The sequence below is a fragment of the Callorhinchus milii genome, unplaced genomic scaffold (assembly GCF_018977255.1).
Source record: "Callorhinchus milii isolate IMCB2004 unplaced genomic scaffold, IMCB_Cmil_1.0 Scaffold1, whole genome shotgun sequence".
Taxonomy (NCBI): Eukaryota; Metazoa; Chordata; class Chondrichthyes; order Chimaeriformes; family Callorhinchidae; genus Callorhinchus; species Callorhinchus milii.
The window spans coordinates 124,796,819-124,818,639 of record NW_024704742.1 but is presented as its reverse complement, the minus strand read 5'-3'; the positions used below and the strand labels follow the sequence as shown (position 1 = coordinate 124,818,639).

Here is a 21,821-nt window from a genome sequence, read left to right as displayed (position 1 = left end):
TTGGCCCTAATACGAGATCCTAAGTGTTCTAACACCTAGTTGTGTAAAATGTGAGGTAGTTATTTTGATGCCGAGCACAGATTAACCCTTGGAATCCTGCTTGACTTCTGATTTTAAAATAATATAATAATCCTTGCACTTGATACTATTCCTCCCACCGTCCCCCAGCCCCCCAACTCAGGTCTCAGAAAGAAAAATAATGTATTGCTTTATTACATAGTTATATAATAATAATAATCCTTCCATTTTGATATAGTACCTTATCACGTCATTGAGACACCTCAAAGCATTTCACAGAATACAGTGTAAAGTAGATTGACTGTATGTTTTTGTGGCAAAATGCAGCAGCCAATTGTCCATAGCAGTGTCCCAGTTGTGTATTGAGTGACCAAATTATTATTATCTGGGGGTATTATTCACTCCGGAAAGTGATTTGCCAATTGACTGACAACCAGGTTTCCACTTACTGCTAAGCAAACAGAGGCGTGTGGAGTAAGGAAACTTGCCTAAGATTTCTTCCCTTAGGCACCCTGGTCCTTTCCCTTGCAAGGTGAACGCACTAACCGCTATAATACAGGACTCCACAATCAGTCTTGTTTCTGAGAATTTCACATTGGAGAAAAAATTCATTCCTTTTATTTCCTCTGAAAGAAGCAATTTCTCATTAATATATAGATGTAAATCAAGTCTAAAAGGCAGAACTGGCATAGTTTCTGGTCCTTCTTCAAAAGCTTTTTCTATTAATCTCTGTCATCTGGAATGATTCTTTTGAGGGGGAAAAAAATCTTGTTTCTGGAAACCTGAAAAAACGAAGAAACTAGACTGGATTTTTCTCCAAATAAGGTTAGCAACATTCATTGCTCCAGCGTTGTCTAAATAAATCCAGTTTGTTTTCCAAGATACACTATTAAAATAGAAAAGAGCTTTGGATCGAAACAGAGCATCCATATATGCAGAGAGAGAGAAACTTTGAGAAATATTGACTTGATTTATTTATGCAGCTTTCCCCACGTTCTCTGCTCTTCTTGTTGCTTTCACGATGAACAGCTCTTTCATAATGACCCCTTATGATCCTCATATGATGTTTCTTTCACTGGCAAGTTAAAGTAAACATTAATATCCTCCTGTTCTGACCTCGACCGAGCTCTCGCCTGCAGTGCGTTTGGATGTTTAAATGTTGCTTTCAGTGCAGCCATGTGGCATCTGAAATAGATGTAAGCATCTGGCCATCAATCTTAATACAGAATGTGTGTACAGTAGTAAACTTTTTTATCCTCTGTCATCTCGGGCAAACAGGAAATGCCTTGAAATTTCCTCATACTTCCTGCACTCTCGGAGCACTGCGAAACTTCAGGAGTTGTCACTTGTTCAAGTTCAGTTCACACACACACAGACAGGAGCAGAATAGCCTTTCTCTCTCTCTACTGAGCAAAATCTGTTCGCATTTGTTGTGGGGGGGGGGGGGGAAGAGGAAAATACAAGACCTATCATGTTCTGGAAGCTGGAATGCATAGCTCTGATCCTGATGAAAGGTAAGAAGCTTTTTTTTGGATTGATCAGCAGTGATAAATTATTCATCTTGCATTCGGTTGCCCATGTAAATGTTACAGCCCAGTCTGCTGGCATGTTGACAGTCTAGGCTTTACTTACTAAACAGTGCTGACTAACTGCATCTGCAGTTTCATGGGCTATCAATGATCGGTGGCTCCTCTGTATGTTTGATTCTACTTCAGTGCTGAAAGAAAACAGATTTTGTCAGTTAATTTGCTTCCTTTGTGTCTCAGTGAGCTCGATGTTCATGTAAACATTGCGAACCTAATGCAAAGAAAACGTGCTGAGAAATGAATGAGGTGCTTGCAGTGTTATCGAGTGCCTTTGGTTCATCCAAAATCGGGAGCTCAGCTCAAAGCAGATTATTTGAATGTTTGCTTTCACTTGCAATTGATAAAGCGAAAACCACATACAGGTAAATTTTCTCACTCTTTTTTAATAAATGAGCTTTTCAAAGTGGACCTTACAAGGGTAGCAAAATTCCTGGGGGAATATATACAAATAAATCAAACCTTCACTTGTTTTGCATATTATAGATAGCTTAAGCCCACAAAATGTACAGTAAATTCACTTTACGGTATATTCTGTGAAGCGCTTTGAGACGTCTCAATGACATGATAAGGCGCTATATCAAATGCAAGACTTATAATTATTATTGTTAGCTTTGCTTTACATCTGTGATTTTGCTAGTTGTCCAGCATTGTGGTTCAGCGTCTTTGAACTGAGTTTTAATGGTAATGTAATGAGCCTTGGTATTACGGTTGATTCATAATAGTACACAGTGTCTTAGAAGAAACACTACTAATGTTTCCATGGAAAAGGTTTGGTCACTCACACAGAGTTCAACTGAAATCTTGGTCTTTTTTTGTTTTACACTTTGGGAAAAAAAACACAGGAATTAGCTCAAATGCTTCACTATAGTTATTTTCCTTTGTTTCTATCTAGAGATATAAATAGTCTTTGGCGCCTCTCCTTTCCTTGTGCAAAGCAATGCATGTTTTGTTTAAAAGTTCCCTGTTCAGAAAAAAAATGCTGAATGTTCTCCAAACCAGCTTCCAGTGGTCAGGGTGTTCCCATATAAACAGTGATCAAAGCAGACCAACAATATTGCTAAGTATGAATAGGCATTTAAACGGAATATACAGGACTTGATAAAGAAGGAAGCTCCCTCAAAGGTTCAATGAGTTGATTTCTGAGTAGCGGAACCATGTAGATCAAACGGTTTCTTGAGTCCATGTTGAGTTAGCTGATGTCAGCAAGGGAGGTATCAGGAATGACACAAAGATCTCATGTTTCCAGAATGCCCTCTCTAGCATCCTCCATCACAGCACCAAGATGCTTTTTAACTGAAACCAGCGTCCAGGCCTCAATGATGATTCCTGGATTCCTGTTCCAGTCGTTAATTACCCTCAGGGGAAAATTTCCTGGAATCTGCCCCAAAATTGCCCTTTGCAACCCTAAACCTCTTATATTGCTATTTTAAAATAGTGCAGTACTGGTGTCCCTTCACCAGTGAATGTCCCATATGCTGAAGCCCCTGACCCTGTTAGTGCCTGTGGTAAAGAATGAAAGGAATTCCAAGTGGACATTAAAGATTTCATAGCAGCATTCGAAAGAGAAGGAAGTTTCTCCTGGTGTCCTGGCCAACAATTCTGGCCAACAAACCTCATGCAGGGTAAAGTCCCAGAACATTTTAAGCTATTCATCACGCCATTTGATATCGCATGATAAGGTGCTGAATTAAATGCAAGGATTATTATTTTTATTATAAAGTGCCTCACAGGATTTACTACAGTGCGATAACTGTATTTCTAGGCAGATGTGGCAGCTAATTTTGGTAGGCCAATGTCCCATAAAAAAATTAAGAAATGACCAATTTTATCTTTAGAATTGTTGTTCAGGATACCTCTTCTCTTTATAAATAGGGTCGTGGAATCTTTAACATCCCCTGAACAGGTAGATATAACATTTCATCGAAAGAAGGCACGTCTTTTTGATAATTTAGCCCAACCCAAGCATTTCAATGGAATGTCAGCCCAGAATATGAGCTCAAAGAAGTTAGTACAGTCAAAATTATCAGTTATAAGTGACTAGAGAGCAAGTCAGTGATTAGAGAGCATTAATTTAAAATAGCAAGGATGCAAATGGGGAAATTAGGAGGATTTTTTATTCAGAATTTTATTCAGTAATAATAATCCTTGATATAGTGCCTTATCATGTCTTCAATATGCTTCCAAGGCCGCAATGCAAAGCTTGATTCCAGGGCCCCGACCAGTGTTGCCAGTGGGTCCCTGAGCAGCCGAACTTCGTGAGTGGATGTCCCACCCCAACAGTGTGACTAATGGCTGGAAAGCGGCCATTGTGGGCCCGGAGCAACTTCGGATTTGCTGCGGTGAGGTGTCCATCACACCGTGCACCCCACTTCGGTTGGTGGGAGGCGATTTCAGTGGGTTTTCAGAGCGGAGTGGGGCCTGGCCCAGAGCTTGTGAGTTCACAAGTAAATAAGTCACGATGACCAGGGTCCTCCTCGCTGCCCTATGCAATTGCTTGGGTTGCATTGCCTAGCACCGCCAGTGTGTGTTGGTCAGAATAGGATTCATATCGGCTTTCAAGAGGGGATATTTTAATAGGATTAATTTGCAGGGATATATAGAAAAAGCAGGTATATGGGACTGAATCCTTGGATTTGATATAGCACCTTATTATGTCTTTGAGACGTCTCAAAGCACTTCACAGAATATATTGTAAAGTGAGTTGAATGGATTGCTCTTTCCACAATCATTGTTGTCAATGAGTGACTTGCACGGTTTTTGCCAGTGCCAGCAAAGACAAAATGAGCTGAATTTATTATTTATCTTCTAACCTGTGAAGCCTCGATGATGTGATTGACTATATCACATGCAGGGATTATCATTATTGTTATATGATGACAAAATGTGAACATTTTTTCAAATTGAAATGCTTGAAAACGTCCACTCTTGTTTATTCAGGTGTTTCTGTAGTTAGAAAAGTGACCTTCAAAGCAGGTGAACTCACTACTGCTTGTCTTTTCAGCAACCATGACTCCCTGAATGTGTTAAATTTTCTTCTTTCCAAATAAAGCAGCATTGGAGTCCCATCACCAGTGAACGTCCTATTGTCAAAGTCCCTAACCCTGTTATTATACTCTGTGACAAAGGCTGAAAGGTATTTTGCCAGGGCATGAAGAATTAACAAATTGGAGTATATGTCTCTTGATGTCCCCTACCCCGGTGTCATTTATTTACATCTTGCCCTCTGGTATTTCACTTAATTTGTCATAGCTCTATGCTGTAAGATGACAAAGGTTCAATGCTAAGTTGGAGGAGGAAGAAATCCAATAGGATTCTGAGACTGCGCACACCTCCCCCTCTCCCCGGCTCAGGGTCATGCTCCACCACTGTCAAACACTCTGGGATTCTGCCATGCAATAGGGTCGCTATTATAAATGGAAGTTGTTGTTGTTAATACATCAATGATGTGTTTTCAAAGATCTTCACAAGATTTTTACTGTGAAGTGCAATGACTGTATTTTGTAGGTGAATGCCAGAACCTATTTGTACACAGCAATGTTCCAGAAACAGTCATCAAATCATGACTTTTTTTTATTATGTGGAGGGGATTGTTGACAAGACACTGGGAGAAACACCCTTCTCTTTTCAAATAGAGTAAATTGACATTCACCTCATCTCATTCAAAGGATGCCATATCTGGCAATGAGGCACTTTCCCCAGCATTGTTTTGTAATATCAGCCTAGAGCAGAGTGGTCCTCACTTTACACCTCACAGAGCCAATACGGAACCTCATCGTCCTGTTCGACCTTCAACTGTCCTTCATCCCCTACATCCGTGCCATGATCTGCTCCGCTTTTCCCCACTGGCAACATTGGCCAGCTCCCCCACTGCCTCTCATCCATGCATTCATCACATCCAGGCTGAATTGCTTGTTGACTTCCCCAACTCCTCCCTCCACAGGCAGCAGATCATCCAGAAGTCAGCAGCCAATGACTTCTCCCTCACCAGGCTCTGCAACCCTATCACCCCATCCTCACCCAGCTCCACTGGCTCCCCATCACTCAGAGGATACAGTTCAAGATCCTGGTTCTCAGCTTCAAAGCCCTCCATGATCTTGCTCCCCCCTACCACTGTGACCTCCTAACCCCCTACAACAACAATAACAACAGCAACAAAATTACATTTATAGAGTGCCTTTCACATCGGGAGAAAGTCCCAAAGTGCTGAACAACAGGTGTCGGGGCCCTAGCATGGGGGAGGGGTGGTGTAGGGGAGAGGGAAGGCAGAGAGGTGGAAGGGTGACCAAAGGCACGATCGAAGAGGGTCTTGAGACCGGCCTTCAAAGACATAAGGGAGGAAACGAGACAAAGGGACCATGGGATGGAGTTCCACAGTGTGGGAGCAGAGAGGCTGAAAGCCCAGCCACCGATGGTAGGGCAAGTTGGGCGGGAGACATGGAGCAGGCTGGAGCCCGATGAACGGAGGGAGCGGGCAGGTTGGTAGGGAGTCAGCAGGTCAGAGAGGTACGAGGGGGCAAGTCCATGGATGGCCTTAAAGGTGAGGATGAAGATCTTGAATTCGATCCTCTGGGGGATGGGAAGCCAGTGGAGTCGGGCGAGGGTGAGAGTGATGGAGTCACGGAGCCTGGTGCGCGAGAATACATGAGCTGCAGAGTTTTGGATTATCTTCAGCTTGTGAAGGGAAGAGTTGGTAAGGCCGATGAGGAGGAAGTTCCCGTAATCGAGCCTTGATGTGATGAATGCGTGGGTGAGGGTTTCGGCAGCCTGAGGTGTGAAGCAGTGGCGGAGTCTGGCAATGTTGCAGAGGTGGTGGTAGGCAGTGCAGGTCATGGTGCGGATGTGGGGGAGAAAGAACAGTTCAGGGTCAAACAAGGTACCCAGGTTTCCCTACCGGACTGTCCGCTCCCTCTGTTCAGCAGCTCTGGCCTGCTTCACGTTCCCCGCCTTGCCCGCCCCACCATTGGCAGGCAAGCCTTCAGCCCCTCTGTCCCCACCCTCTGGAATTTCATCCTACAGTCCCTCCACCTCGCCCTCTTCATTGCCTCCTTCAAGACCCATCTCAAGACCCTCCTGCAATTTGTTGTTTTTGTTGGTCCAACCTTTTGGTTGCTGAAGGCCGTGTACCCTATTTGAGAAACCTCCGCGGGCGGCATAAGCAATATATTTGCGTTTTGCGTCCAGAAACATAACATTTACGGGTTATGGAGGGAGCGGGTGGCCCAGGTGAAATTGAGGGAGTGGGGGCCAGATGAAGTCAGACCGGGGGATGCCAGTCGGACTACTCTGGCCTGGAGTGTTAGCTCAAAGACCCACCATGAGTTTCTTCAATGGGAGCAGATCAGATGTGTTAATATCGTATATTCGATGAGGAGAGAATGGAAATAAGATTGGTGTCTAATTTGCCGTATTTCTTAAAGCAATTCCTTAATGAGCAGTATTCTCACAAGAGGTGTGATATACTTTGTCCATTTGAATGACTGTGATTCCTTAATAAAGAATCCATTAAGAAATACTAGAACTCCCTTCATCATAGGAACTAGCTCATACCAGAACAGAGTTCCGATGGGAAACATGTACTTTGGAGACCTGTAGCTCAGTGGTTAGAGCACTCGCCTTGCAAGCGAGACACCTGGGTTCAATTCTAGGCAGAGCGAAACCTTGAGCAAGTTTCCTTACTCCACACGACTAGTAATAATCACTCCAAAACAAAAAACAATAATAAATCAGTCATTTTCAATCCACGACTGTTTGTGGGACACTGCTGTGCTTTACAGAATATTCTGTGAAACGCTTTGAGACGTCTAGAAGACGTGAAAAGCGCTATATCAAATGCAAGAATTATTATTATTATACTTCTGTTACTGAAAGGAGTTCCAATTTCCATGTCTTAGATTCATTATCAAAAAATCCCATCAAGAAATTTAGACCTAAAAACTGAGAGCTGTGGTTCTTCCTACTTGGATCCTAATAATCCTGCAAACTAAAGCCCTAACAGGTAGGATGATCCTTACTGGACAAGCAGCAAGAGGCTCTGTAATACAGTAGTAAAATGCAGCTTTAACTGGTTAAACTCCAGCAGATCATCCACTCACGCTCTGGGGACCCCAAGCTTTGAACCTTACCACCCTACACCTAAATTCTCAGAGATTAGGTGAGCAGGGTGCATCTCTCTGGGGAAAGAGAGTGCATTCCATTCCAGATGATCAGACACCGTACATACATACAATATGCAGATCTCTCAGTAGTTTGGTCTGGAGGCTCTTAAGAATAGTAAAGGGTTTCCATGAGTATCAGACACCCGAATTACCAAAAAAGGCCGTAAAGGTTGTATGTTGTGCTTTATGACTTCACTGATTTTTTTAACTGCAGTGCATAGACTGTGGTTCAGAACCACAATGCAATCTTAGTAATACACTTCTTTGATGTTTGTTTGAACACTGCTGATCAAGTTAAAATCTCAACACATGACTTCTTCGGGTGACCCTGGAAAGAATCAATGTAAATGGTGTCACTGTCTGTCTGAGTGATTGTTTATGACTGACTGCTGAAGTGTCAAGAATAATCACATGAGCTGGAAGAAATAATATATTTAGTCTAGGGCTTCAAATTCATTCAGCTTTTGAGGTTAACTTGTTCATGATGTGGCCTCTCCCCTTACTGTAGCCTGTACAGCATTAAATATTGACGGAAGCAGGGTATTACTTCTTTTTAGTATTGGAAAAATCACTAGAGGATAGATGTACCTAGGTTCAGATCTACCATTCCTTCTTCCTAACTTTTCAGTTTCATTAAAGTTAGGCATTAAGCAGAATCAAAGCACTTTGCAGTCCTGGCAAGAAATTGCTTAGTTTGTAAAGTGTATGTTCAACTACCTCAGAATTATCAATTACAGAGTGGTACTGCCTGATAAAGTTAGATAAAAAAGAGTGATAAGATAACACAAAATAATTACCCAGTCTTATTTAGATTGTGCCCCTAATATACACTAGTACATTATGGTATTTACAATGGGATATTTGCAAACTGGAAGTGTTTTGCTGCTTGTGGCTTTAGATTAGTGAAGTCTGGTTTGAGAATATTGGATTGGCTGAAGAATCACAATTCCAAGACTGTGAAAAGTTGTGCCAGCAAAACACCCAGCAAAAACAACCAGCCTTGTGTCAAACACTGCCAACTTGGAATCTCAATTCATCCATTCTCAATTTCGCACTCCATATATATCTCTTTGACCGCCTTTGGTGTCTTTCCCCTCTCAATCCCTCAGCTACCACCTGCAACTCAGGTGCCTGACCACTGTGAAGCACTTTGTGACTTCCACCCAACTTGAAAAGAGCTATATAAATGTATATTGTATTGCAACACAACAAAATCACCTGTCAATTTCTTTCAGACCCTTGTGTTTCAATGTTTACAATTTCTTAGCAGTTGAAACTAACCAGAAAGGGTGGGACTGGATGCTTACTGTTTATAGAAATGAGTTTAAACATGTTGGCAGTGATGTGAAGCTTCACTGAGCTCAAAGAGTATTTGGAAATTCAAGACTCTGTATTGGAAAATTACTGGGAGTTGAGGGTGTATCTGAAATATTTAATTACAAGGAAACTTAGGATCATTCTGACAGCATGTCTTGTTTTAAATTTATTTTGCTGAACTCAAATATATTGAATGTTCAAAAGTCTTGTGTTAATATCTTCTGCTGCCTCCCCCGACACAGATTCTCCAACTGAGAGGCTGAAATTTCTTTGGAGGGAGGGGAGGGGAAAGGGAGATTGAATGGCCCCAGGAAACATTTTCCTTTTCCCCCTTCTAAGGAAAAAATTACCCGTTTGCTCTTTGTATTTGCCGTTGACCTGTGATCTCTCCATTTGAGCAGACATACTCAGGAACCTGCACTCTGTTCCATTGTGTACTGTGTTGGAATTGTAATGAAATGCATGTGTTCATCATACTCATAAGTGGCAGGTAAGGGCTAGAGGGAGCTCAGCTTCATCCTATATCTATCCACATACATGAGGGAGAGGGGAATAAGGGTTACAGGAGAGGAGAATGAGAGGGGTGAGAACTCATGTATAATTCCTTCAAAAAAATAATAATAATATACTGGTCATTTCAATCCACAACTGTTTGTGGGACACTGCTGTGCACACTTTGCCCACAAAATATAGTTAATTCACTTTACAGTATATTCTGTCCAGCGCCTTGGGACTTCCTCCCGATGTGAAAGTCGCTATACAAATGTAATTTTGTTGTAGTTGTTGCAGTGAAGTATGGACTAAATGGGCCGAATAGTCTGTTTCCTTCTGTATCATTCTTTGTATGATGTGTCGGCCAATTTCAGTTTTACTCTCATCTCTAAGTCACAAGGTCCTGAATTTAAGTCCCATGTTGGGACCTGGACCTCATATATTCCAGTTGAGACTCCATTGTGCTCCAGGGGATGTGCTCCATTGTCAGAGGTGCGTTTTTCAGATAAGACATTAAACTAAAGCCACGTTTGTCCGTTCACGTGGACTTTAAAGATCCCATGGCACGATTCGAAAACAAAAGGGAGTTTTGGGGAGTCCTGTAGCTCAGTGGTTAGAGCACTCGTTTTGCAAGTGAGAGACCTGAGTTCAATTCCAGGCAGGGCGAAACCTTGGGCAAGTTTGCTTACTCCACATGCCTAATAATAATCCCTCCAAAACCAAAACCAATAATAAATTGGTCATTTTCAATCTACGACTTTGTGGGACATTGCTTTGCGCAATTGGCTGCCGCATTCGCCCACAAATATAGTCAATTCACTTTACAGTGTGTTCTGTGAAGCACTTTGGGACGTCCTCCCGACGTGAAAAGCGCTATATCAAATGCAAGGATTATTATTATTATTATTCTCCCAGTGTCCTGGCCAACAATCCCCAAATAAAATTGGTCATTCACTCCTTGGCTGTTTGTGGGAGATTGTTGTGCACAACTGTTTCATCCACAAAATACACAGTCTATCCACTTTACAGTATATACTGTGAGGAGCTTTGAGATGTCTCGACGACCTGATAAGGCGCTATATCAAATGCAAGAATTATTATTGTAAACAGTATCTAGTGCTACTTACTAATCAGCAATGCTATTCCTTCATCCCTTTTGATAAAGTATTAAGAACAACAATACATGGATAATCAACAACAGAGCCTTGTGTTTCCATGGCAACTATCAGTCAGTTTAAATGCTTGAGGAAAAGTTAACCTTTCTTTAAGTTAACTACTGGCATATGGCTGGGTCTGTCTCCATTTGCAATTCACTCAGAGCTGTTTAGCCTTAACACTCTGACACGTATCTATAATGAATTACTTCATTTGATTTATACAGAATCCATAGTGGCACTTGGAGGTACATACCAAGTACTGTCAGTGCTTCTGAGACTTTTTCCTATAAAGCGGAATTGTATAAAGTTTTAGAGTACAGAAGTTTACACGAGACACTTTTAGCACAGAGTTAAGTACCTCCAAAGTGCTGTCATAAAATATTAGATTGTTGTGCAGTTTGAATGTCGATAAACCGGTATCTAAATCAAGCATCTTTCACTTGTTCATTTTAATTATAAAAATCTTTGCATTTGATTTAGCGCCTTGTCCGGTAGTCAAACACTTCACAGGACTTCCTGCAAAGTATTGCAAAGACTGTATTTGTAGGTGAACCCAGCAGCAAATTTGCCCACAGTATGTCCCACCAACAGCCATGCAGTGAATGATTGATTTTATCTGGGCAATTTCTAGGCTTGCCAGGTTTCAATAAAATTGGTTAACATCAGTATTTATCGGTTATGCCATCCAACACCAATAAATATTCACTGACAGAAATTGAATTTTCACAATGCTGAAAGGTGAGGAATCAAGATTAAAATTAAAGTATGTCTGGAGCCTTGGGAACGGCTTATAATGAGGTCAAATGTGAGCAAAGAGGAGAAAGAAAAAAACAAAAACACATCCTTTGATGAGAGCCACTCAACAGCATGTGTTGAAATGTGTACTTTTACTGAGGCAGCAGAGAAGGCCTGGGACTCTGTGACTCTGGTTAATGCAGCACTGCTGGGTAATGACTAAACATGGGTGGGTATGGATCACTGATTCTGAGAAGGATCGATGGGTGAAAGAAATTTGAGCCTAGGTGTCAGCCTGGCTCAGTTGGTAGCATTCTGACTCAGAAGGTTGTGGGTTCAAGCTCCACATCAAGATTTGAGCATTCAGCCGAGGCTGACACTCTGGTGCAGTGCCAGAGATGCACTGCATTGTTTGAGATGCCATCTTTTGGATGAGAGTTAAACCAAGGCTCTGTTCAGATTTTCTCCTGGTGTCTTAGGCAACTATCCCCAAGTTAAAATTGGTCATTTACTTCATGGCTGTGTGTAGGACATTAATATGTGCAAATTGGCTGCCACGTTTGCCTACAGAATATACCGCTTCACAGTAAAATCTTAGGAAGCACTTTGAGTCCTCCCCATGGCATGTAAGGCACTATATCAAAAGCAACGATTATTATGATAGACCCTTGGATGTGAGCTTGGAGCGATTCGAAGAATGAGGAATGGGTTTGCAAGTGATAAACTGGCTCTTTATCTGTCTGCATAACATGAAATAGCTTGTTTACTTGCAGTACCTGCATAAATTAGATGACTCCTTAATGACTTTCTAAGATAAATTGCCTGCTTATTTTTCTGCATAGCACCAGTAAATATCTTTTGCCAAGCGGACCGATATCAATGATTGTTGTAATCACTACTTTATGAAAGCAATAAATGTGGATAAATCATCATTACAATTGTCCATTTGTCCCTGTTTTGTGTCCTTCAAATGCAAAAATGGACATTGAAAAAATTGATAAAAAATATTACAAATAAAAAAAATTGCCTACAGCAATGCCCCACAAACAGCAATGAAGTCAATGATCAATTTTATATGGGGGATCGTTGGCCAGGACACCAGAAGAAACTCGCTTCTCTTTTCGAATCATGCCCAGGGATCTTTAACGTCCACCTAAACAAGCAGACGAGACCTTGGTTGAATGTCTCATTTGATAAATGGTTGGAATGAGCGATTTTTGGATAATACAATATAACATATATATATACATACATATATAATACATATAGCACTTTTCATGTCAGGCATATGCCTCAAAATTCTTTACACAGCTGGCTGGGACCGAAGCTGGGTAATAGGAACTAAAGGAGTAAGGTGGGCATAGATGACTGAAAGCACGGGCCAAAAGGTAAAGAATATAGACACCAGGGAGCATCTATTTAACCCATAGGATAATTAACACCTGGAGAACATTACCAAGAAGGATGGTTGAGGCCAGGACACTGGAATCATTCAGTGATTTAACACAATTCTGTGTCATCTTAAATGTTAATACAAAATGGTTAAGTTTTCACCCCCAAAATATACTGTCAATCCACTTTAAGTATATGGTGTGAAGTGCTTGAGATGTCTCAATGACATGATAAGGTGCTATATCAATTACAAGGATTATTATTTAATGAAAAGCGCACTTCAGTACAAACAAATTGTGGAGTCCTGTAGCTCAGTGGTTAGAGCACTCGCTTCGCAAGTGAGAGACCTGAGTTCAATTCCAGGCAGGGCGAAACCTTGGGCAAGTTTCCTTACTCCACACGCCTAATAATAATAATCCCTCCAAAACCAAAAACAATAATAAATTGGTCATTTTCAATCTACGACTCTTTGTGGGACATTGCTGTGCGCAATTGGCTGCCGCGTTCGCCCACAAATATACAGTCAATTCACTTTACAGTGTGTTCTGTGAAGCGCTTTGGGACGTCCTCCCGACGTGGAAAGCACTATATCAAATGCAAGGATTATTATTATTAAACCGGATAAAAACATATCACCTGTACATGAGACGTCTCAATGACATGATAGGGCGCGATATCAAATGCAAGGATTACTATTTATTATTAGAATTAAGTTAAGACTAAAGTGGAATTTCAGGACTCATACTTGTATGATCCAACAATGCATTAGAGGTTGTTTTTACTTATTTCAGCCACTGAGGAAAGCTCAATATGTTTAACAATTCAGTATTGCTGTGGGACTGTGCATTTACTGAAAGTAAAAATGTCTCAGCTTTAGTATTATTATTATACAATACAATCTTACATTTATAAAGCACCTTTCACATCAGGAGGACATCCCAAAGCACTTAACAATATTGGCTTGGCATCTGAGCTGGGGATGGCAGCCAAGCAGGTGGGGAGTGGAATGATGACTGAAAATGCAAACTATTATATTATTATTAATTATTATTATGATTATGTTTACTACACCTTACCTTGATTCTCCTGCAGGATTACTGCAGCTGGCCAGTTCATTCAACCTTGATGTGAAAAACCCTATGATTTTCAATGGCTCACAGGCTGATATGTTTGGATATACTGTTAAGCAGTTTGAAAATGAAGAAGGAAAGTGGTGAGTGCCTTTTCTTAATTTAAAAGTGCTTAGAAAGGAGTGCTGAATTTGAAATTCATGATTTGAAACTGTTTCAAAGGGCAAACTATCTTTCAGATGAGATGTTAATTCGAGGTCCTGTCTGCCTGTTCAGGTGGACAACAACAACAACTTGAATTTATATAGCGCCCCTCCCGCAGAGCGCTTCACAATGGCGGAGCATGACACCGAGCAGGGGGGAGCCAGGAGGATATTAAACATCCCATAGGACCTTTCTAAAAAGAGAAGGGTTTTTCCAGTGTCATAGCCAACAAACCCCCCAAATAAAAATTGATCACTCACTCTGTGGCTGTGGGATATTGTATTAACATACAAAGGGTAGAGAGTAAGTAATGACTGAAACAGATTACCAGGAAGGGTGGTTGAGACCAGGATGCTGGACACATTTAAAAACAAGCTCTATGTTGTGATGAGATGACAGTAGTGTGGTTATTCTAGAGGGATGGGATCAAATAGGCCAAAGAGTCTTCTTCATCCGAATCTCTCTTGTGACCCTGTGATTGTATATCACAAGACGGTTCTTCTGCATGTTATTAAACAATCTTCATTTTTACAGAAAGGGGAATGGTTAATCAATCTTTCCTCTATTCTTGCTAAAGTCTTTCTTTATTTTCACTAATAAAAGAATGATTAAACTCACGTTACTCATTTGTATGCTTCTTTCACTTCGTTAAGATCTAATTTTATGTTTTGGAATTTTGTTAACGCATTCTTCAGCATGTGCAATGTTATCAGAAATCCGATTATTGAACATTTCGTACTGAGAAACAGCACAGATCTTAATTCTCCTATACAAGTATTGAATGTTTAAGTCCTAATAGTATAATTAAGGTGCCCTTAAGTTTGTCATTAACAACCAATTCATTGGTAAAGACATGATTAAGGCCACCAGTAATTCCCTCTATTTACATGCATTCAGGAGTCCTGTAGCTCAGTGGTTACAGCACTCGCCTCGCAAGCAAGAGCCCTGGTTCGATTCCCGGCAGGTCGAAACCTTGGGCAAGTTTCCTTACTCTAAACGCCTGATAATAATCCCTCAAGAAAAAAAATTATAAATTGGTCACTTCAATCCACGACTGTTTGTGGGACACTGAGTGCGCAATTGGCTGCTGCATTTCACCCACAAATATAATCAATTCACTTTACAGTATATTCTAGAATATGTGAAAAGTGCTATATCAAATGCAAGAATTATTATTATTTGTTATTATTATGCATCCACACATGGTTTGCACATAACACATAATAAACCTCAAATAGTCAGTCATTGGAGTCCAGCCCTTTGTTGAGTAGAACTCTCAAACTGGCTTTCAGACAATCAATAGCATTTCTTGAAAATAAAAGCCAATAAAAACTAAAATGAATGTGTTAATAATTTCAACTATAACCAGTGAAAAATCATGCCTAAAATATGACTCATTGCTATTGGTCGACCTGTCTCAAAACCTTCCTCTTTGACCTTGCTGTCGGTCATCTCAACCCTCCCAGTCCCTTCCAGCTCCCACTCCTAGCTCGGGTGCCCAGCCAGTAGGGTGTTAGATGTTTTGGGATGTCCTGCTGGCATGAAAGATACTGTATACATGTAATTATTTATTGTATTGTTCAATTCCAGCATTTCTGTTTTGCTTCATGATTTGCAGCACCTGCAGTTGTTTTTATTTTGCTTTCTTAAAATTATCCACTTTCTCTTTCAAATATTACATTATATGTCAACCTGGCTTAGTTAGTAGCACTGTGTTAGAAGTTTGGGTGTTCACAAACAACAACAACTTGCATTTATGTTGCACCTTTCACTTGGGTAGCATCTTGGACTTAACAGTGGTGTGGTTTGACACTGAGCTAAATTGGGAGGGAGCTGACCGAAGCTGTCGAAGAGGAAAGTCTTTGGGTGTGAACTGAAGATGGGCAAAGAGGGAGCAAGATGGAGGATTGAGACAAGGGATTCCAGAGATTTGGGGCACAGTGGCTGAAGGCACAGCTGCCATTTGTGGAGCAAATGGGGAAGACTGGGTCCCACTTCAGGTCTTTGAACTCATATATTCTACGGTCACCCTAGTGCTGGGGGGAACGTTGCATTGCTGGACATACCATCCTTCGGAAGAGTCGTTAAACCCAAGTGCCATCTGCCTACTCCGGTGGATGTTGAAGATCCCATGGCATTATTCAGCAATCAAAACTGATTCTTAATTAGGACACTGAGAAGCCAGTTTCTTAGTGTCCTAATTAGGAATCTCCCAAATAAAAAAATCATTAATGGCTTCATGGCTGCTTGTTCAACTTTGCTGTGCAAAAATTGTCTGCCACGTTTGCCTACAAACTACACTTTTCAGCAAGTCCCGCAAAGCACTTTGAGATGGTCCACTGGACATGAAAGACAACATATCAAATGCAAGGATAATTATTAATATGCACTTCATAATCCAAAATCTGTGACTCTTGTCCTGCCTCCTCATTGTATTTGAAAGTATTGTTCTGGGTTTAATTTCTCTATCCCATTTAGTTTTTTTAATATATCTCTATAAGCTTACTTTGGAGACATTTTTTTTCCTTGTAGCTCATCCCTATTAACAATTTAGATGAATCAAAGCAACTAATACTGCATACAGTACTCATGTTGTACAGCTTGAGGATGACTTCTGAGGATATGAACTCAACTGATTAGCAATTTAACCCAGAACCCTGTTTGCTCAGTTTATTGCGACGTCACACAATTTGGAAATGACCCGAAAAGTCAACTAAGTATCTTTCAACTTTGCCTTTGGCAAGTTATATCGCAAATTACATTCATTCCATAATGGATTATTCCTATATGGATGTAATGAAAAGCAACACAGCAACCTAATCACTGTATATTTATGTTCTTTATTCATGATACAATTGCAGTTCTATTTATGGTGGACTGCTGTGGTCTTGTCCTGCAGTTTCTTGCTTACAGTTCCTGCTGTAATTGTAGAGATAGGGATCAGAGTGTGGCTGGAAAGTATGTCATTTATTAGGCCAGTTTCCATTTTTTGTAAAGAGATGCCAAGATTTTTCTAAGTGCCTGTGTCCTAAGACACTAAGAAGACTGTATGAAAAGCCCGTCAGTTGGAGGGGTCTGATTTTCCAAGCTGCCATTTCAGAAATCAACAACAATGTAATTTTAAAACTTATAGATATAATCGTCTAAAATTAAGCCACACATGTAACAATAGGGATAGTCCTCAGACATTCTTTTCTCATCTTATTACAAGTAGAAAGAGAAATATTAATAATAATAATAATGTATTCTATTTCACAATAAGCATTCCCCTTTGCACTGGGAAACCCATCTGCAATGCTCTCTTCCTCAATTGCTAACTCAGCTGAGATCCGTTTAATGGGTCAAACCAGGAATTGGATCCAAGACTTTCCATGGATCCAACAGAATCATGGAACTGTATGACAGAATGAAACATCATTCAGCCCATATTATCATGTCAGTGCTTGCTCCTTCAAGAAGCTATCCATCTCAAAACCAATTCCCCTGTAATATAATTTCTCAATCTACCTAAGTATCTCAGTATCACACTGGCTCACTGATTTCACAGAGGAACCACCAGAATAACTATTAAAAACAATAGATTTATTATTATTTATATTTTTAGATGTCTGTATGTGAAGACTAGCATAAAAGAGAACAATTTGAAATCAAAGATGTGATATTCACAATGTGGAAGCCAATTTTGCATTCAGCTGCTTCTCAACCAAGAAAAAGCCCTGAAACACCCAACATAAAAAGGGTAGAAACATGAACAGTGGCCAAAAAAAGACTTTACAAGTCTTCAAGAACGGATTTTTTTTCAACCAATTCTTTACCTTTTTTCCTGAAATCAAATTTCATTTTAAATCGTCTGATACACAACAACAAAATTACATAATTACATTTGTATAGTGCCTTGCACATCGAGATGATGTCCCCAGGCACTGGACAGTCAGGGATTTGGACCCGAACAGGGTTGTTGGATCAGGGAGTGGTCAAAGAGGAGTGTCTTGAGACTCCTAAGACACTAAGAAGACTGTATGAAAAGCCCGTCAGTTGGAGGGGTCTGATTTTCCTAGCTACCATTAGCAGGAGGCAAGGGAGGGAGTGAAGTGAAGGGAATGTGGGATGGCGTTCCAAAAAGAGGCTGAAGGCCTGACCACGGGACATGCAGCAGGCCACAGCCTGCTGAGCGGATGAAGCCTGCTGAACCCACATCCTTTCAATTCACAGATCTTGCTACCAACTAAGCCAAACTGACGCTTACATATAAAAATCCTCATTGGTTACTGAAAAAGAAACCCTGCTCAGGTTGTGTCCTGTACTAATGAAGCATTAAAAGGGTTAGTAACAAGGGTGGTTGTCCGAACAATGGTAAACTTCCCAAAGTTTGGTACATAATTGCAGATGATTTTCTGAGAGAAATCTACAGACCAGCATATTATTAGGGGCCTGAAATTCCATATAACCATTATCTGAAAGACCATCTCATTCAAAAATGTAAGAATACCACAGTGTTGCTGAAAATCCTACAATTCAGCCCAAATTTCGAAGTCATTTTCTGCATCTTTTGAAAAGAAACAGCTTTCAAAATTCAGACTGAATTTAAGAATTTCCTGCAAATCTGCACAATCTTTAATATAATACAGAACGGTATCGCAGGCTAAGGCTGAGCAGAATTTCGGGCCTCAGTTGTATTTGCCCGCCAGCGTCAGTGATTCAAAAGATGATTAGAAAACTGCCCCCTAGGGTATTTTCAAAGAAAATAATTAACATGCATGGCAGTAACACTGTAGTGTAAAAATAGAATGCCACGCTAGTACGCATTGCAACCCTGCAAAGAACACAGTCCAAGTACGGCTAGACAAAACCACAAGATTTTCTCTGAAAAAGTTTGAGAGCCATTGAAAGCCACATTGAAAAAAAGGTTTTTCTTTGGACAAAGAAGGGGTAGGCTTTTATTTAGTGCCACTGACAGTTTTATGATTAGCGATGTGCTTTCGAATGCAAGGTAGAATTTTGATTTTGAACAGAGTGAAATGTTGTCAAGAACTGTGTAATGTGAAGACAAATCATATTACCTTTTGTTTTAATACAGGCTTCTTATTGGAGCGCCCTGGGAAGGACAGCCTATTAATCGAATGGGTGATGTTTACAAATGCCCAACATTCAACTCCATCAGACCAGCGTGTGTGAAGCTGAACTTAGCTGGTAAAATTATAATTTACTGCTTCCTATGAATTTCATTGGAAATAATAGAATTTTACATCGATACATAGATATGAAGGAAAGGCCCAGAGATAGCTGGGAAGAAGTGAAGGAAAGGCCCAGAGACCTACCAACTTTATCCCTTGGGGAATGCCTCATAGCAGACAGTATACACCTGCAAATCTCTCTCCACTTGGTCTCCTCTTAAGGGAGGTGAGGAAAACAGAGGAAACCAAAACATTCAGAGGAAAAGAGTTTACAAAGCACTGTATTGTTTCTTGTACTGCATTTGCTTATGTTCTCATTGCATTCTTTTTTATGTTCTCATTTGGTCTTCAGCACAATTGGCTGCTGGGTTTCGTCCACAAAATACATGGTCAATTCGCTTTACAGTATATTCGTTGAAGTGCTTTGAGGTGTCTCAATGATGTGATGAGGCGCTATATCAAATACAAGGATTATTATTATTATTTTACCTGAGAATTTCTGTGCAAACTTTCATCTTTGCTTTGCCATTCATAAATGTAGTTTGTAAAGTCACGTGGTTACAGTAATGGATTCTGTTGCAGCGTGGCACAATATTAATAGTAATCCCAAATACCCTGATAGGCTCGTGCAGCAAACCAGATTTAATGCTGCTTTAATGATGTGCCCCAGAGACTCAAAGACAAAGAGTATTCCCGCAGTCTGAGCTTCTGACACTTTTACATCACCTCTGTACTTCCGAAGGGAGCTTGTATCAAATAACATTCCAAGCAATTAGACTACCCAACACTTGTGCATAACCAAGCACCAGCTTAAATGCATAGCTGGGAAAAAGTGGGGGAAAAGGGCCCAGAGGAACATTAAGTCTGCTCCTAAGAGAATTCCCCCACACCTGCACAATGTACACAATGTGCATCTACACCTCTCTCCTGGTTCAGGCCACTCACTCATTCGCTTCCTAGCAGGGGCAAAATAAATTTTTGAAAAATAAAAATGACTGATTCAGCAGAGAAGGGGAAACAAATGTCTCTCCAACCATCTCTTTTAAGAGGAGACCAAATGGAGATGTGTAGGTGTATACTGTGCTTGACACTGGGCATGATCTGGAAAATGCCTCCCCAACTAGTGGAGATGGTCACATGAGCTCCAGGAAAAAGCCGAGCCAACACTAACAAAGGTCTCCTTCTGCACTGCTATTTTTGTGATTCAATGGACTCTAGATCCCTAGAGAAGGTAAGGAGTCTTTATAAAACAATTGTAATCCAACCAGAGTAAAAGTCTCTGACTGAGTAAAATAACAGTGGTCACCACCTTCATGTCTGTTTATGGATGATTGTTGTCTGCAAATGGCTGTCACGTTCACATACACAGTCACAACAGTTTACAGTATAAACTGTGAAGTGGTTTGAGATGTTCTCCTGACTTGAAAGGCGCTGTATCAAATGCAAGGATTGTTATTATAATAATAAGCTTATAAAAACGAGTATCTACAGTTCACATTCACAGACATGGATCCTATCATTTTTCTGTTCACAGAGTCTATATCTGTTCCCAATATCACTCAAGTGAAGGAGAATATGACGCTGGGCACGACACTGGCACCCAATCCTAAAGGAGGTTTTCTGGTAAGAATGATCAGCAGTTAAAATGTTGCTGTCTCTGTTAGTTTTATTAGGAATGAAGCAATAATTCATAAGGTGATTTAAGGGGAGGATGCAGAGAATGGCATAGAATGTTTATACTCCACACAACCCACCATCCTTCCTAATCCCCTCTCCTGTATCCATCTGTTCCCTTCTCCCTCATGTATTCGTCACACACATTCTATGTGAACAGGTGGTGCCTACAAAGGTGGAGTTCTTATCTGGACAAAATATAACCGTGTGGTTTTATTTAAATTGGTGCCAGCCTCATTCAGGTGATAGCACTCTTGCCTTTGTGCTAGAAGGCTGCATGCAGTGTGTTAAGATAATTATCACACAATTGGTTGCTACATTCGCATACAAAATACACAGATTACATATTTATCACACCACATTCTGCATTTCCTCCTTCAATCAATTCTGCAAGTGGATTGTTTCTTAACTTAACTGGTAATGAATTTCCTTTGTTGAGAGTTACAGCACACTGCAACTTCCGCATAATAATCTTGTTTCCAAAGAACAAGCAGGAACAGAATGTTATTTATGCAAAACATGTGTTTTACCATTTATTCATCTGAAAGATGTGTGGTTGTCTTAAGCAGAGATCACGTTGGAATGTGAAGTTCAACCAAGTTTATGATCTTCCATCTTAAACTTGGCTCTGGTGATGGGACGCGAGATGATTATCAAACACACACCATGTAGTCCTAAAATTAATTTCTGCTGTGAAAATGTGAAACACCTACTCAATTTAGATCAGTGTAAAGAAAGTATTGCAAGATCTAGTCCTATGTCAAACCACTTTCTAAAGGAGAAAGGGGAAGTTTCTCCTGGTATCATGGCCAATCCACCAAATAAAATTTATCATTCACTTCATAGC

General features: G+C 40.5%; 1 protein-coding gene across 1 annotated transcript in view; it reads left to right on the top strand.

Annotated features, from left to right (window-relative positions):
- The first annotated feature begins 1,460 nt into the window (after positions 1-1,460).
- itga1 (integrin, alpha 1) overlaps positions 1,461-21,821 on the top strand; it is a 92,766-nt gene continuing 72,405 nt past the window's right edge. The window contains exons 1-4 of the mRNA XM_007892203.2: positions 1,461-1,532; positions 13,945-14,065; positions 19,204-19,316; positions 20,835-20,923. Of these exons, the coding sequence (XP_007890394.1) occupies positions 1,490-1,532; positions 13,945-14,065; positions 19,204-19,316; positions 20,835-20,923 (366 nt within the window). The 5' untranslated portion in view covers positions 1,461-1,489. The remainder of the gene's footprint in view (positions 1,533-13,944; positions 14,066-19,203; positions 19,317-20,834; positions 20,924-21,821) is intronic.